General features: G+C 47.3%; 1 protein-coding gene across 3 annotated transcripts in view; it reads left to right on the top strand.

Annotated features, from left to right (window-relative positions):
- Window positions 1-17372, top strand: part of DYRK4 (dual specificity tyrosine phosphorylation regulated kinase 4) — a 977358-nt gene that overhangs the window by 764727 nt on the left and 195259 nt on the right. For all 3 annotated transcript variants that reach the window (XM_078654210.1, XM_078654204.1, XM_078654218.1), the window contains exon 10: window positions 6975-7035. In XM_078654210.1, coding sequence (XP_078510336.1) covers window positions 6975-7035 — 61 coding nt within the window. The remainder of the gene's footprint in view (window positions 1-6974; window positions 7036-17372) is intronic.

Consider the following 17372-nt stretch of genomic DNA (forward strand, 5'->3'; position numbering starts at 1 on the left):
CCCTCCCACATCCCCTCATATGGAAGCAGCTATGCGGCCGCACAGCGGCCGCGCTCAGCGGGCGCGCTGCTGGCGCACCTAAGGCAAGCCCGTCTGTGCCCGTCCGTGCCTGGACCGCACCCAGCGCCAGGACCCCTGGACACCACGAAGGCCACGACGCCCGACACCGCTACGATGCCAGAACCCTCCGCGCACTCAACACCGCACGATCACACACCTGCTTCCTAGCCGCCCAGAAGCGCACCCACGGGGCTTTCACCTGCCGGAACTGCAGCTTCACAAGCATCTGCCCCACCATGCTGACGACCAGGAAAGAACCCAGCCGCCTCAGATGCATCCTTCTCAACACCCGCTCTGTCCGAAAACATGCAGTTGAACTCGGGGACCTACTCGACTCAACCTCTCCAGACGTCGCCTTCCTGACGGAGACCTGGCTGAACCCCGCCTCGGCACCCGACATAGCCATAGCCGTCCCGGAAGGCTACAAGATCACACGCAAGGACCGCACCAACAGAGCAGGAGGAGGAATCGCCATCGCCACAGGAACACTCTCAGAGTCTCGACCAACACCGACGACACCCTCAGCACCGCCGAATACCTGCACTTCCAGATCCACACCGACCCCAACACCACCCTCAGGGAACCCTCATCTACAGACCGCCCGGATCCCAACCACAGTTCAGCGACTCCATCGCCGACTTCGTCAGCACATACGCCCTCGCCTCTACGGACTGCATCCTCCTCGGGTACCTGAACTTCCACCTCGAGAACAATAACGACACCAACTCCACCACCCTGATCGACAACCTAACCAACCTCGGACTCAGACAACTCGTCACAACACCCACCCACTCCGCCGGTCACACGCTTGACCCCATCTTCTCCGCAAGCCCCCACGTCTCCTTCAACCATACCACCGAACTCCACTGGACCAACCACCGCTGCATCCACTTCACCTTCAAGAAACCCACCACGCACCACCGTACCCAACAGATGCCTCACCGCTGCTGGAGCAAAGTCACCGAAGACCAGCTAACCACCACCCTCGCCCAGAGCCCACCTGCCGACCATACCGACCCCGACACCGCCGCCTGCAACCTCAGACAGTGGATCAACGACTGCGTCAACACCCTCGCCCGATCAAGAAACCCTCCAACAATCATACCAACAAGAAAGCCAGCTGGTTCACTGAAGACCTCCGGGCCTCCAAGCAAACCTGCCGAAAGCTTGAGAAGATCTGGCTCCGTGAACGAACACCGGCCAGCCATGCCGCCCACAAGAATGCCACCCGCAGACACCATCACCTCATCAGATCCGCCAAAAGGGCCTCCTTCAAAGACCGCCTAGACAACAACGCACACAACAGCAACGAGCTCTTCAACATTGTGAAGGAACTCTCCACCCCCAGCTCCAACACCAACAACGTCCCACCCTCGCAAGACCTGTGCGACTCGCTGCCCACCTTCTTCCACCGCAAGATCACAGACATCCACAATAGTTTCAACGCCACAACCGCCCCGACAACCACTGAGACCTCTGCCCCCACGACCACCATCCGCACCAACCGCCTGCTCTACTGGACCAACATCAATGACGATGACACCATCAAGATCATGAACACCACCCACTCTGGATCTCCGTCAGATCCATGCCCACACCACATCTTCAACAAAGCCAGCACATCCATCGCACCCCATCTCCGGAAAGTCATCAACACCTCTTTCGAGGCAGCAACCTTCCCGGAGAGCTGGAAGCACGCCGAGATCAACGCCTTACTCAAGAAACCCAAGGCGGACCCCAAGGACCTCAAGAACTTCTGGCCCATCTCCCTGCTCCAGTTCCCGGCAAAAGTCATCGAGAAGACCGTCAACGAACAACTGACCCGCTACCTTGAGGAGAACAACATCCTGGACCCTTCCCAGTCCGGGTTCCGCAGCAACCACAGCACAGAGACTGCCCTCATCGCCGCCACCGATGACATCAAGTCCCTGCTGGACAACGGAGAAACAGCGGCCCTCATCCTCCTGGACCTGTCAGCCGCCTTCGACACGGTCTATCACCACACACTACGAACACGCCTCCACAACGCTGGGATCCAAGAGAAGGCCCTGGACTGGACCACCTCCTTCCTCTCCGGTAGAACACAGAGCGTCCGCCTTCCCCTCTTCTGCTCCGAAGCCACTGAGATCATCTGCGGCGTACCCCAGGGCTCATCCCTCAGTCCAACTCTGTTTAACATCTACATGGCACCGCTCACCCACGTCGTCCATCGGCATGACCTCAACATCCTCTCCTACGCCGATGACACCCAGCTGATACTCTCCCTCACCAAGGACCCCCACACCGCCAAAACCAACCTTCACGGAGGAATGAAGGCCGTTGCTGAATGTATGAGGAACAGCCGACTGAAGCTGAACTCGGACAAGACAGAGGTCCTCATCCTCGGATCCAACCCTTCGGCCTGGGATGACTCCTGGTGGCCGACCGCACCAGGAATAGCTCCAACACCCACGACCACGCACGCAACTTAGGGGTCATCCTCTACTCCACCCTCTCCATGACTAAACAGGTCAACGCCATCTCCTCCTCCTGCTTTAACACCCTCCGCATGCTTCGCAGGATCTTCAAGTGGATCCCCACCAAAACAAGAAGGACGGTCACCCAGGCCCTCGTCAGCAGTAGACTGGACTACGGAAACTCACTCCACGCAGGAGCCCCGGCCAAACTCCTGAAACAGCTCCAACGCATCCAGAATGCATCCGCACGCCTGATCCTCGACATCCCTCGCGGCAGCCCGATCAGACCCCACTTGAGAGACCTACACTGACTCCCCATCAACAAGAGGATAACCTTCAAACATCTCACCCACTCTCACAAAGCACTTCACAACACCGTACCAGCGTACCTCAACAGCCGACTCAGCCTCTACACACCCACCCGCCAGTTCCACTTCGCAGACCGCACCCTAGCCACCGCCCCCCCGCATCCGAATAGTGACCGCCGGCGGCAGATCATTCTCCAACCTAGCTGCAAAAACATGGAACACCCTCCCCATCCGCCTGCGGCAGACCGAAGACCTTCTAACTTTCAGGAGACTCCTCAAGACCTGGCTCTTCCAACAGTAGCAGCCCCCCCCCCAGCGCTTGAGACCCTCACGGGTATGTAGTGCGCTCTATAAATGCTATGATTGATTGATATTCAAGCAATATTGAGGTAAATAACTCTGTGTCGCTTCATGTAGATGAAGAGATTCTCACACTGCATGGTGCTCCTTTAGCAGATTAAATCATGGATTTTATAAAGAATGCCAGAATATCTGGGGGATTGGGGGTGAATAGGGTTTTCATTGCAGCTTTTAAAAAGGAAACTGTACCTTGGGGATCCTTTTTTGGGCTACTCTTTTACCATTGTTACCACTCTGGGAAAATGCATTCATCTTGGAAAGGTAGCAGTATTGTATCGCTGTATAAAAAGGGCCCTAAATCTTCCCCCGCAAGCTTTAGACAGATAGCACTGCTTGATGCGACTGGAAAACCTTTTGCCAGAAGTATACTATGTCATTTACAACAATGGGCTCGACATCATCGTATTATTACTCCGGAACAAGCTGGCTTTAGGAGGTATCATAGAACTCTTGACAACATAGCTGTCCTTCAAGCAGTAATTGAAAAATACCCACTCTCCCAGCGTATGCCTGTATGCACTGCATTTGTTGACTTCTCCACAGCGTTGGATAGAGTTGATGGTCAAACGGTGTGGAGAAAGCTTTCTTCTCTGGTTATTCCCCACCACCTTTTATTGCTTATTATGGAATTGCATTCTGACACTTGATGCCAAATTTTGATGGGTCGGATGCAGGGCCTTTCCCAAAGGGTGAAAACGCAAAATGGTCTTAAGCAGGGTTGTTTGCTGGTCCCTCTGTTGTTCTCACTGTACATCTGTGATATTCCTGGTACTTTGAGTCAGGTGAACGGTGAGCCCCCAAAAATTGGTATGTTGTCCATTAGTTCCTTACTATATGCTGACGATGTAGCCAATATGGACTTGACTTCCATTGGCTTACAGCGTCGTCTCTCAGCCTTCATGAAGTATGCAGAAGACAACTTTCTGAAAATAAATATTTCTAAAATCAAAATCTCGCTCTTTCGTAAAAATGGTGCTAGAATGAAGTGGAAGTTTAACTGGTTTGTAGGTATGGCTAAATTAGAAAAAGTGGACTCGTATCTTTATCTTGGTATGGTCTTTTCTAAGAGTGGGTGAGATAATGATCTTATAAATCTGTGTTCGAGATGGGCATGCTCCCAGGCAAATGCCCTTAATAGATCTTATAAAAACCTGTTGGAGACGTCATTTTGGGCATTTTGGGGAACGTCCTGTCTGTTTATAGAGTCAAAATCCACCCTCAGTATGCTATGCTTGTGAAGTGCTGGACTTAAAGCTCTAGCACTTTTTCGACGGTATTGAAGGACACATTTTATGACAGATATGCAAATTGAACACGCTTGCAGCCCCCCATGCTCTTTGTTTGGAGTTTGGCTAACTTTCATCTTATTACTTCTCTTTGCCCGCTGTTTTGAGGTGGGGTAACTCGCTCTTGTGTGGAGAGGATGGAACACTGTGGGCAGCCCTGAAGTCTGAAAATGTTCTCTAGAAAAAGAAAAGAGCGCTTTCTTTAGATCCTTTGAGCGGGCTAAGGACATTTTGGGGCTTGATCTACATAAAAAACTCTCTGTTTAATATAAGTCTGGACAGAGATATTATCCTATGTCAGCGTAACCGAGTGGTTTTGAAGAGTAATTTGGGGAATAAACTTCAGCCTTATTTAATTTGGAATCTCCCTCATGGAGTCAGAAGATTCACCCTGTTTATTGAGAATGGATTTGCTCCCGTTGAGTGTCCTTACTGGCATAGGGGATAATATACCAAAAGAGAAGAGAATGTTTAAGTGTTGCCAGTTACACATCCAAGATCTCAATCATGTAATCTTTGTCAGTCCAGTATTACAGAAGGCATACGTTCCGCATTGGAGGTTTTTAATGTTTCCACCTAACTAAATGTTCTGTAGAAAGGTCTATCAATTCTTCAAATACTTTTTAAGCCTTTAATAGCAATTGTGATTGTATATTCTGGCTGGTGTATTCTGTATGTTTTGTATTTTGCAACTGTCTCTCTTTTAAGCCTCTATGTTTTAGATGCATTTTTATATTGAATCTATATTTAAAAATGTAATATTTGCACATTTCATGTTGCACTATGCATGAAATCTTCATTTACGTCATTGCTGTGCAGTCAACATTATATTTTGGAGGCCTTGTTTCTTAGATTTATCTGAAAATCCACCCGACATCCACTCCCGAATGCCCCCTCGCCATTTTAGTATGGCGGGGGGACAGCGGTGGACGGTAAGACCGTCCGCCGCTTTTCCGCCCAGGTCGCCTTGCGGCTGGGGCGGAAAAGGATTAATATGGCGGCGGTGTCTCATAGACACCGCCAGCCATATTAGTATGGGCCAAATCGGATACCGCCACAGAAAGGCATGCGGTCTTCACTCTGGGGGCCCCCAGAGTGAAGGAGGGGTGGGGGTGCACACGGGAGGTACCTGTGGTACCCCCCAGCATTCGCATAAACAAAGCGGCAGGCACCGCGCTGTGCCTGCCGCTTTGTTTATGCAAATGCGCGCATTCATTTTTAACATTGTGGCGGGCGGTGCAGTGAGCACCGCCTGCCACAATGTTAAAAATGGGGGATGCGCCCGCCACTGTGGCAGGCGCATCCTAATGCAGACATCGGGACCCCCGCCCTTAAGGTGGGCAGTCTTTGCCCGCCCGCCATTCTAATGGGGCCCTTAGTGTGTGTTTCCCTCCTTATAAACTCTCTTTCCATCTCTTGCTCACCCCACCTCCTCACGTTTTCTGTGTTAAAATATTTTTTTTAATCTCAACCAGTTTTCTAATACTGCACACCCCACACTCCATAATGATATGCGACTTTAGATCATTTGTGTTTTGTTGTGTTATGTTTTTTACAACAGCTTTGTGCTTCCTGCTCACTTTTGACTTTTTCAATTTAATGTGCAATTCTAACAAGGCCGTCTGCCATCTGTGGAATGGTAAATTAAAGATAGCTTCCTACGTCACGACTCATGCACACACACGCATCGCAATGCACACATGTACATACATGCGTTGTAACTCACTCCTGGGGCATATTATCAACGGCCAGCGATAATTATCGCTGGCCGTGCTAATTTTATTATCGAAGGCTTTCTCTGGAATTTATTGCCCTGGTAGCGCGTTATTAACAATGCGTTACTACAGGGCGATAAAAATTCCAGAGATAGCGAAGTTATCGCCGTTTTGCAAGGAACATCGCTGGTTTTCCGTCGATGTTCCCTGCAAAACAGCAATAACCTTGCTGATACGGCCCACTGGGTCATATCAGCATAATCCACCCCAATGTTAGGGATAGGTAAGTCTGCATTTTAACTAACGTGTGCTAAAAGCCTTGTAAATATCGCGATGTGATTATCAGCAATATTTGGAAGGTCGTCCATCTGGGGAATGCCCAGTGACGCCCACTTTGCATCTCATTAGAGAGGCAAAGAGGGGCGTTGGTAAAAAGGGTGCTAGCATGCAATTATGCATGTTAGCACCCTCTTGTAAATAGGGTGTTAGTTTTAACTCTGCATTTTTGGCTTTTTAAGCCAAAAAAGCAGAGATAAAGCTCTTGTAAATATGCCCCTCCTGTGCGTTGGTAGCTATCTTGAAATGGGTTATCGTTCAATTAAATCCCATTGCAAATTGTCAGCCATGTGTTCGCCTGCACACAAAGCCAATAGCTTGGTCTCTTGGTTCCGAGGCATGTTGGTTTTGTCAGTGCTTTCTTTTACTTACTTTGTTATTGTAAATTAAAGTTTGCAAGTTTATATGATTGTTTATTATTTATTTACATACCCATATATATTTGTATTTGAGGTTCTGGGACTCCCTCCTGCCAGTTTTATCAAAGCTGCACCAAGAAGAAAAGCATTCTTTGGTATGTATTGCTCAATTAATGTTTGTAATTGACTTTTGTAATGTACCTTACTGGTTGCTGCTATTATCATATTAAATTACATAGTAGAGTTCCTATTGTACTGCTTACATTAAGTTTTTCGACCTTGCCGAGATTTGTGGTATCTTTGCCCAGACACTTCCTTCCATCCTTGTTCATGTTTATTTTATGTCGTTGTATAGTGCACACAGCTGACCTCAATTGCTTGTTGTTGCTTCACAAGCGACTAGGGATAGAAACAAGGTAGAGTTTACATGTGCTGGCCTCAGCCCTGATGAAGTGAAAAATTAGAAGCAAGAACAATAATCATTTTTACAAAGAGAGTTTGAACAGCATATTCATGGTTGCAGCAATACAGCAGTCGTAGCTCTTAAGAATTGGTATTTTCAAGCAGGAGTGTGTAACCAATCAGACCCTAGCATAGGAGCACCTGCGATGCCGAGTTCTTTGGAGTAAACGTAACGCTACAAAGTTTACTGAGCAAGGCCCTGATGTAGAAAGCCACTTTGTGGACGCAACGCCCACAATTCGCAAAATCAAAAGGCACAATATGAAACCACATTTTATGAATGTACATTGAGTACATCAGGCCGAAAGTGCTTAACGCTTACTAGCGTGAATTTTGTAGAAAGTGGTGTATAGCTTGCATGTAAAAGCTTGCATCTCTGAAGCTAGTTCACCTTACTTAGATTTAACTTACCCAAACTGGATACCTTCTCTGTGTAAGTACAGGGCAATTTGAAATGTAGATTACACACTGATCAATTATTGCCTATCTTCGTTTAAAAATAATTAAAAATATTAAGGTTTTTGTTTTTTTATCATATACTAGCAGCCCGCCCCGACGTTGTCCGTGCATGCTGTAGCCGACGACACTGTACCTTAACACGCTCCAGACGTGAACGTGTTTTTCCGGTGTTCGCTCCATCCCCGAACGTGTTTGGCCGCTCCAGCGTGTTTGGCCGCTCCAGCCTACGCCCCTGCACTATGCGAACGTGTGTGTTCGTTACATCCCCGAACGTGTTTGGCCGCTCCAGCCTACGCCACTTAGGCGCACAACATTGCGTCAACGTCCAACGCCCACAACAATGCTAAAGGACACGCCAACTCGTATTGGAACGCTAGTCCCACACAGAACGCTTCTATTTTTCCGAATCGCACAACGCACACGCCCACAACGGACTACTTTTCACTAAACGTTCTTTTCCCCTTCTAATGTATATGTTGGGCTGCTGTATAGCCTATGACCATCTGCTGATACTGTAGTTTGCAATGCTGTATTGGGTGTTCCGATTGGTGCTGTAGTTCTTGAGCTTACCCGCCTCAAAGGTTTGGGCTCTCTCTTTATTATATTAGTATAGATCATAGTAACAAGTTCAAAATCACTACCAATTCAGTGCCACTTTACAACATTGGGCACATAACCGGCGAGCGTTTACAGCAGGACAAAGGGTCACATTAGCAACATCAGTTTTGATCATGGTCTCTAGCATGAGTTCTTGACCTCCCGCCATCTAGCTGCCCCCGCCTAAATATTTACTTCACCTTCTATGAGGGCTGGAGATGTCAGCTGTTTCACATATCCCCTAGAATTCCCTCAGCCTCCCTCATGTACAGATCCATGCCGCTTTGAAACGCTTGTTTCGTAGGTACATTCTGGGAACACAACTTATTTGCAAGGTCCCTTTTTGCAAAAATCAGTGCTAGGATGCACAACGTAAGTTTGCTTTTTGGAAGTGTCATGTTATTAGGGATCCCCAGATTTACAAATCAAGGCAGTGGAGAAGGGGAGCATTCCACATTCCATAATCAGTCCCAGCAGGTGCGGCTCCTCTTTAATACTGGAGGAGTATCGCCCCACTGCCAGCAGTTGTAAAATAAAATGATAGTAAAACAATATATTATCATTTTATTTATCACTGCCTGAGCAGCATGACAGAGCCATGCAGTCTTGGGCAGGGTGGGGCCTGGCCATGGCAGGGAGGAGGAGTGGTGGGCACTTATAAGTGCGCATGTCAGCTTGGCCGGCAGTCTTAGGCTGGCCAAACAGACAAGCACACTTAGATTACGTCAATAAAGCTGTGTTCCACAGTCAGGCTGGAGAAAAGCCACAGGCTCCCTGTGCCTGAGCGGGTGTCAGCCCGGCCCGCTCAGGTCAATCCAGGTGCTTCTCTCATGCTCAGTATAGCATAAGAGCAGTGTCTGGATTGGTTGGGGAGCATGTGCTGTGGCTAATGGACTGCATGGAGGAGAGCTGGAGAGGAGTAGCTAAGCGTCTGGCAGTGCCAGCAGCAGGTATGTCTTTTTATTAAATGTATTATTACTCCCCTAACCCTTGCATCCCCTCCTCCCATGCCCGCTCTCCACTTTAGATTGTCGGCCGCTGCCACTGAGACCCAGTTCATATAATGTACTCTGGCAGCATTGCTTTTAGTTTTTTGCAGCCCATTATTGTGTCCCGAAAGGGGCCCTCTTCAACTTAATTCCAGGCAGTTAAGTGATTAGGCCCATCCCATTTTATAGAGATGCCTTTTATTGTAGTATACCCTGTGAAGAATTTTTAATTTAATCAGGTTCAGTTTTGCCTTTATAGCAACTTCCCTTGGGTACATCAATCATCTACATCCTCAATTGCTCCAAAATTCTCTTCCCAACTGGCTTCCAGTTTCTTCAGCCCATCTGACATATTGTCTAAGATGGTCCTTTCGGGGGTGACATTGGCCCTTTTCCCAATTCTCCTAGAAGCACTCTGTTTTCCAATAGATATTCTGCGAATTAGGGCCAGTCTTATTGCTCGGCCTGTAGACCAGGTCTTAACTGTATATATTTGTAAGCCTTATCCTGCATCGTTATATTCATTTTTCAGGCTTGAAAAGGGTTTTACATTGTCCCCTCCATCAACCCCCTAAAATGGATATTCCAATACTGTCCTGCGCTTTTAATGCTTTTAGTTTCTATACTTCTTTTTTTAACCAAGACGTTTTATTACATCTTGAGGTCTGTTTGCACAGCAGCATAATTATTACAAATCTGACATGTGCATTAACGCTTCAACATCTCTATAATTAAAGTTGTGCCTGTTATGATCTCTCAAACCCCTACCTCATTGTTTTTAAAAAAGATATATTTTTATTTGCTTTTTAAATTGCATAAATATAACAGGCTTGACATATGTAATCATCCACCATTCCCCGCCACCCCTCCACCCTCCTCCCGCCAGACCATCAATCCCACTAGTAAAACAATAGATCTGTAAAATAGTTCCCCACAAGTCTCTACATTGCAAAGTTCATGTGATTGCCTCCCCGTCTGCATCATGGACACATGGTTGTCCCTTCCTCCCTTTTTCACAGTCCCCCGTCTAGGCCATGATATCGTCTCCATTTCCCCCATACTCTAGTGAACTTCTTGGGGCATCCCCGAGCTTTGTATGTGACCCTCTCTGCTGCCATATACATATCCATGCGCCTTCTCCAGTCTCCTACACGAGGAGGTATGGGAGTGCCCCACTCTCTTGGCCACCAATAAGGCTAGTGCTACGAAAATCAGGAGTGGGCGATTCAGATAGACATCGTCGGTTATTCCCAACAGCACCAGTTTGGGTTCCACCGGAAGGGCCATCTCCAGTATCTTACCCAGTTCCCTCAGTATCTTAACCCAGTATTCCTGCATTATATGACACTCCGAGATAATATGATAAAAGTCCTCTCTGGCAGGGAGATCCCCCCATTGTATTGATTCCTTTGCAGTGTATCTAGGGCTATCCTGGATTGTCTCCCCAGCCAAAGCAATGACCAAAGCTTGGCATTTATATCTTTAAAAACCTGTCGGGAGAGGGGGAAATATTCATATTGTGGGGCATAGAGAAAGCGCGGCAACGTTATCATTTTGAACATTGCGGCGTGGCCTAAAATTGTGAGGGGGAGAGTCTTCCATCTAGTAGCATCATTAACAAAGTTTGTGAGCACTCGCTGGATGTTTCTCTGGTAGGAGTGTTTTCTATCCGTGGTTACATATACCCCTAGATATGTAAACCCTGCGCCCATGACCCGAAGGGCACCAGCCAAGAGGGGCCAAACCTCTCCCTGCCTGGGGCTATATAGGATCGACTTGTGCCAATTTATCATATATCCTGAATAGGAGCCATAGCGGCCCAGAAGGGTAAACAACACTGGGATTGTACTGGCTGGGTGGGTGACATACAAGAGGACGTCATCCGGGTAGAACAATATTTTCTCCTCAAACGTATCCGTCTACATAATTTTAAACCCTCTAATCTCTTTTTCCTGTAGAATTTCACAGGCCACTATCTCAATGGTAAGGGCGAATAGTAACAGGGATAGAGGACAGCCCTGCGCGGTCCCTCTCCGTATGGGGAAATCGTCTGACAACACCCCGTTCACTTTTACCCTGGATCGCGGGTCTGTTTAGAGGAGCTTCACCCAATTCCGGAACGTGGGACCAAAACCGACCTTGGTTAACACTCCCTCAAGGAAGGGCCAATGTACTGCGTCAAACACTTTTTCAGCGTCTAAGGACAGAAACATATGCGGGCGAGGACATTATAGATACCTCAGATGATGACTGCAGGAGGGGTATACCCATACTAGCGATCCCACCTATTAAAAGATGGTCTCGGAGGGCGATTCAGATGAACGCTATTGCTCTGGAGTATGGTTTACGTGCTCTAAACGGTAGAACCGTCTCAGATTCTCTGGGGGCACATACATAAAACAGGGTGAACCATACGTCCAGAATTGATTACATACTCCTTGACTTATTTTTTTGGCGATTTGTCCTAGATATGGTTGTAATATCTACTATAGACAGCGACCATAACTTGCTGTCTTTAACCTTAAATCACCTCTGGGAAGAATGCAGAAGCTTAGTTACACCATGCAATCTTGGGTCTGCATCTTTGACTATTCCATCTAACTGCGGAAGGCGCCTTAATTGGCGCAAACTTGCCCTAGATGATGGGAAAATCCAGGCCATTGGCCAACTTGTGGATGATTCCCTAAGCAAGATGGATACCCACCTCTTAGAACACTCTGACCCTTCTACAGTTACAGCACTGTTCCAGGAGACCATAAGCTCAGTAGGTAACTTACTTATGCCAGATACCCATGGGGACAGGGCTAAAGGGCGCCCAAGGCCAAAAGTGAAGCAGGGTTGGTATACACCCAAGTGTAGGCAGATGAAATCTGCCCTGATTGAGGCTGTGAGGACCAAGTCCCGACCCCTGATCCAGCAAGCCAGGAAAAATTATAATTGGGTGGTTATTAATGCCAAAAAAGAATGGGAGGATGCTTACTGGCACACACTTAGAGAGGCTTCGGCAGGGCGGGATGCTGGTCGCTTTTGGAGCACTATTAGGGCGAGGAATAGGCCCGACAGTGACCTCATCACCTGTAATATAACTGGCCAGACTTGGTTCGATCACTTTTCAGGCCTTTACTCATGTCAATCAGGAACCTCTTCCACTCTTGCCCCTCCCAGCCCTTTGGCAAAACCTCGAGATAACATCTTATTCCCTTTCACAACTAAGGAAGTGGAATATGCGATTAGTTGTATTGTGCCCCAAAAAGCAGCTGGTCCAGATGGTATCCCTGGGGACCTTCTAAGATCTAACACTATCCGATGGGGGAAGTTTATTTATCACTCCTCACTGCAATTGACAAAGGTGCGGCCATCCCTGAATCCTGGAAGGGGGCGGAAGTCGTCCCCATCTTTAAAAAGGGCCAGAGGGAGGACCCAGCCAATTACCGCCCTATTAGCTTATTAGATTCAACCCAGAAGACAGTAGGAAAGGTACTACTTGAGAGAATCCACCAATGAGCTAGCGATAATGAGATCCTGTCAGACTATCAAGCGGGTTTCAGGGCAGGCACCGGTACCATTGAGCAGGCCTTTAGGCTCTTGTTGCTCTATTGGAAAGTGGCCGTTATAGGCAAAGGCAGTCTTTACCTCGCATTCATCGACTTAAAGACTGCCTTTGACCTTGTACCCAGAGGGCAGCTATGGAGAGTTTTGGCAGACATGGGGATTCCATCTAACATCTTGTCCATTCTAGTGAGACTACACGAAGGTACCTTCACGCAAGTGAGGTGGGGTCGAGAGGGGCAGAAAACAAACAAGATACCGGTGAGCAGAGGGGTCCGCCAGGGATGTGTTCTTGCTCCAACCCTTTTTTCACTATATGTGAACGGGGTTGTTGAGCAACTACTTAAAATACCATCAGATGCTCCATCCCTGGCGGGGGAGCGAATTCCCACCCTCTTATTCGCCGATGATACGCTCCTAATATCAAAGACCCCGGTAGGCCTCCAAAGCCTCCTAGATAACTTTCAGGCCTTTTGTGACCAACGTGGCCTAGTTATTAATACAGACAAAACCATGTTTTTAGTACTAAAACCTCCGAAAAAACTTGGTCGGCTCCCTGTTAATGTATCCTTGGAGAGGGTCACTGTATTCGATTATCTAGGTATCCATATTTCGGATAATATGCAGTGGACCCCCATCTCCATAAAATGCTGCTTAGCCACAAGAGGGTTGTTGGGGCTCTCTACAAGGAACAGCGCTCTGCCATGATTCGGCCTATTGCACCCGTCATTGACATCTATAAGTCTAAGGGCGTTAGTTCTTCCCTTTATGGTGCAGAGCTTTGGGGCACATCCAACATAGATTTGTTGACAAGGTCCGAGAACAAATTTTTGCGGGGTATCATGTCACTTCCACAGAGTACTCCAATGATACCTCTCTTGCTTGACCTTGTTTGTAAACCCATTAACGATTTGGCAAAACTTCGACCCTTGCTATTATGGGCTAGATTGTGGCGAGTGCCTGAACTCGCTAAGTATGCTAAGGGGCTAGCGGAGGTGATGTCAATGGTGGGTTGGCAAAAAATAAAATGACTTAAAGACGTCAAACATCTCCTCGGTAAGCTAGGTGTTGGCGGAGCCTGGGATAGCCGGTCCTCCCCATCAAAAGCCACCCTAAAGACCCTGTATTGGAACTGGGTCACCAACAGAGTTAGCACAGATCCATCTCTTGGCAGGTTAGCGAAGGAGTTCCTTGAACATAAGGAGCTTCCATCCCGGGAACTTTATTTAGACCTGGTCTGGAAATGTTATGATAGGGCTTTATACTTTCAGTTCAGGGTTTGGGTCTCTTCCAGTTCGCGCCCTAACTGCCCACTGGAAGCCCCCCTCCCAGACTGTTCGCTTCTGCCCCTTTTGCCAAACAAGCGAAGAGTCTGTTCCCCATATTCTGTTTGTCTGCCCGGCCTATGTCCGACCAAGGCAAGTATGGCTTAAACCGATATGTCGGACTATGGGAACCAGGCATTCTAGCGAGGCACTCCATATTTTAACATCGGACACCCGGCCATTGTTTGCCTGTGGTGTCTCGAAATTCTTATCCTGGACATGGTCCATTAGAGCCAAAAGGCTAGCATCCAATGTTTAATTGTTTTTTAATCATGGATTATACTTAAATTTTAACTCTTTTATTCTTTTTTACTTTTTCTCTGATAATCATGTATTTTAAGATGGAACCTTGTTAAGACTTTGTAAATAATCTTAAACCCAACAGTCAATTTTATATTTGAACTAAATGTCATTTGTTTGTACTATTGTGATGCTTTTATGATTTGACTTATCGAAATAAAGCCTTTTGACTTGACTTGACTTGACTAGAAACATATGTGGTTCCTGGCGATCTCGCACCTCCATCAGCCAGTTATGGGTTCTCCTAAGATTTAATATGGTCGCCCTGTCTGGCAGGAAGCCTGTCTGATCCAAGTGGACCAGGCTGGAAATTACCCGGTGCAGTCGGAGTGCCAGAATCATCGCCAGGAGCTTGACCTCCACATTCAGGAGAGAAATGGGGCGATAGGATGCACATTCCTCGGGTGGTTTACCCTGCTTATGAATAGGAATAATTGTGGCGATACGAAGGTCAGGTGGTAGCATGCCCTCTTGGGCTGCCTCCGTGAACAGGGTCAAGAGGTGGCCACTAAGTAGATCTGCAGTTTTTTAAAAGGATTCAGCGGGGAATCTGTTCAGGCCTGGGGATTTCCCCGAACGGAGTCTGGCTAGGGCCTATTTGATCTCAGTGGTCGTTATGTCACCTTCGATGCTTAGCTTGTCCTCCTCGGTTAAGATGGGAGTCTCAATGCTGTCCATGTACGGCAGTATATCTTCTATTGCGCTCAGGTCTCTAGCCTTGTAAAAATCCTTATAGTAGGTGGCGAATACCTGGACTATTTGGGCATCTTTCCGCCTGGTTTGTCCCTGCCCATCAATCACCTGTTCTACCCAGCAGGCATCCTGCTGTCTACGGCTCAACCACGTCAGGAGCTTTCCAGACTTATCCCCTACATCATATAATCTATGAAGGGTCGCCTGTGCTTGTGCCTTGGCTTCATCCGTCACTGGGGCTTTGTACTGTTGTTGTTTGTCCACTAGACGTCGAAGTGTCTGTGCGTCTCGTTCTAACACATGCCTACGTTCTAGCTCCAGGATGTGAGTTTCCAGAGCATGAAGCTCTTCCTGCACTTTCCTTTGCTCCCACGCTATCCTATTTTGGGCCCTGTCTTAAAGGATTCCCAAAGTACTACACCTGATTGGAACAATCCTATATTTTCTGCAAAGTATACCTTCGTATTTGCCCTGAGTCCCCGCAGCAGTTCCTTATTCTGGAGGTCCCATGCCGTCAGACGCCAGCCCCTGCCCCCCATCATATGTCTCCCACCCAGTCACACCAGAAGGGGTGAATGATCTGAGATTCCTGGTGCTTGATACTCTGCCACATCCTCAATGCTAAACCTCCCTCATTGTTGAGATGAGCCTTAAAGCCGAGTCTAGCCAAAAAGTTTAACTAACACAATTATCCCAGCCCCATTAGGCCCCTATTACTTGGTAAACTTAATCAGGAACTGTCCCCCATGCTGTCCAGTAATGGAGCCAGTATAACACTTCCTTGCTTAGAACTGTTTGAGGGATTTCAACGTTGAAGGGTATGATATCAAAGGCGCCCCCTCCATCAAGTATTAAAAAAGTGGGTCCCATGTGGATTCAAAATCTTTGCTTGTTTCAGACATGTTGCAGGTTATTTTTTCCATATACATGATATTCCAAATACTCATCCATGAGTGGGCAATGTTTAGAAGTTCCTTTGACCACCAGAATGGTGCCACCATTGTTTTTGCGCATTCCAATAATTCCTTATGGGAATCCTCCTCCCCCAGGGGTTTGAAGCAAATGTCATTCGGCTGAGATCCAGTCCCTAAAAACACAAAATTCACTGGTAGATGGAAGCCCAATATTTTTCTCATACTCATGAAAACCTCTCCCCAAAACGGTTGATTCTTGGGGCATTCCCCCCATATGTGAGCTAGCTCTACCAGCAGGGCACAGTCTCTATCCAAAGTGGGCTAGCAGCAAGGTAACATTTGTGTAATTTGGTGGTTTACAGATACCAGTTATAGAGACGTTTAGACTGGGCTTCCCTTTCCAGAATGGTTTGGGTAGCCTTATTTTGTTTCCTCCAAATATGTGCCCACTGATTATCTTTAAGTTTCCCGCGAATCAGTATGGCCTACTTGTCTGTTTAGAAGTGATTTGTAGCATTTAGTAGCAATTGATAAAATACTGAGACATTTCACTTGACACCTGGAGCATTACACAATTTTTCCTGGGGGGCTGATCCCTGGTGTTCACCCCATTGTTATGGGGTTGTAAGATTCAGTTTTGGATCTTTGTGGGCTGAATACTCTCCCTTTCATCTAGTCTTGTTTATAGTAATTAAAGGACTTGATGTTACCCCCCCAGAACATATTGTTCAACATGCAACATGTAATGTTCTGCCAAGTAACGAATAGATCCGGTCGGGCTCTGCTGTTAATTCAGGATTGTAATGTATAGGAGTTGGAGGACCTGACCCTTCCTGTTTTCTGAACTCTTTTTGTTGGCTTTTCAGACTCTGTGCACTTTACCACTGCTAACAGGTGTTAAAGTGCTTGTGCAGTCTCCTTTACTCAAGGGTCATTACTAATATGCATATAGCTGGGTCTGAACTGGGATGGCGAAGTAAGCTAAAGAAAAATAATGGATTCAACCCAAATCTGTGACTGGGGGTGAGTGTCTGAAAAGTTTCAGTGCTCCGTCCATCATCTCTTTGTGTTTTCTGTGCCCTCTCCTTTAAGCATGGTAAAATTGTTTTACACCCACTTGGCACATTTAATTTATTTGGAAGTCCCTAGTAAAGTGGTACTACATGTACCCTTGGCCTGTAAATAAAATGCTACTAGTGGACCT

The sequence above is a fragment of the Lissotriton helveticus genome, chromosome 1_1 (assembly GCF_964261635.1).
Source record: "Lissotriton helveticus chromosome 1_1, aLisHel1.1, whole genome shotgun sequence".
NCBI lineage: Eukaryota > Metazoa > Chordata > Amphibia > Caudata > Salamandridae > Lissotriton > Lissotriton helveticus.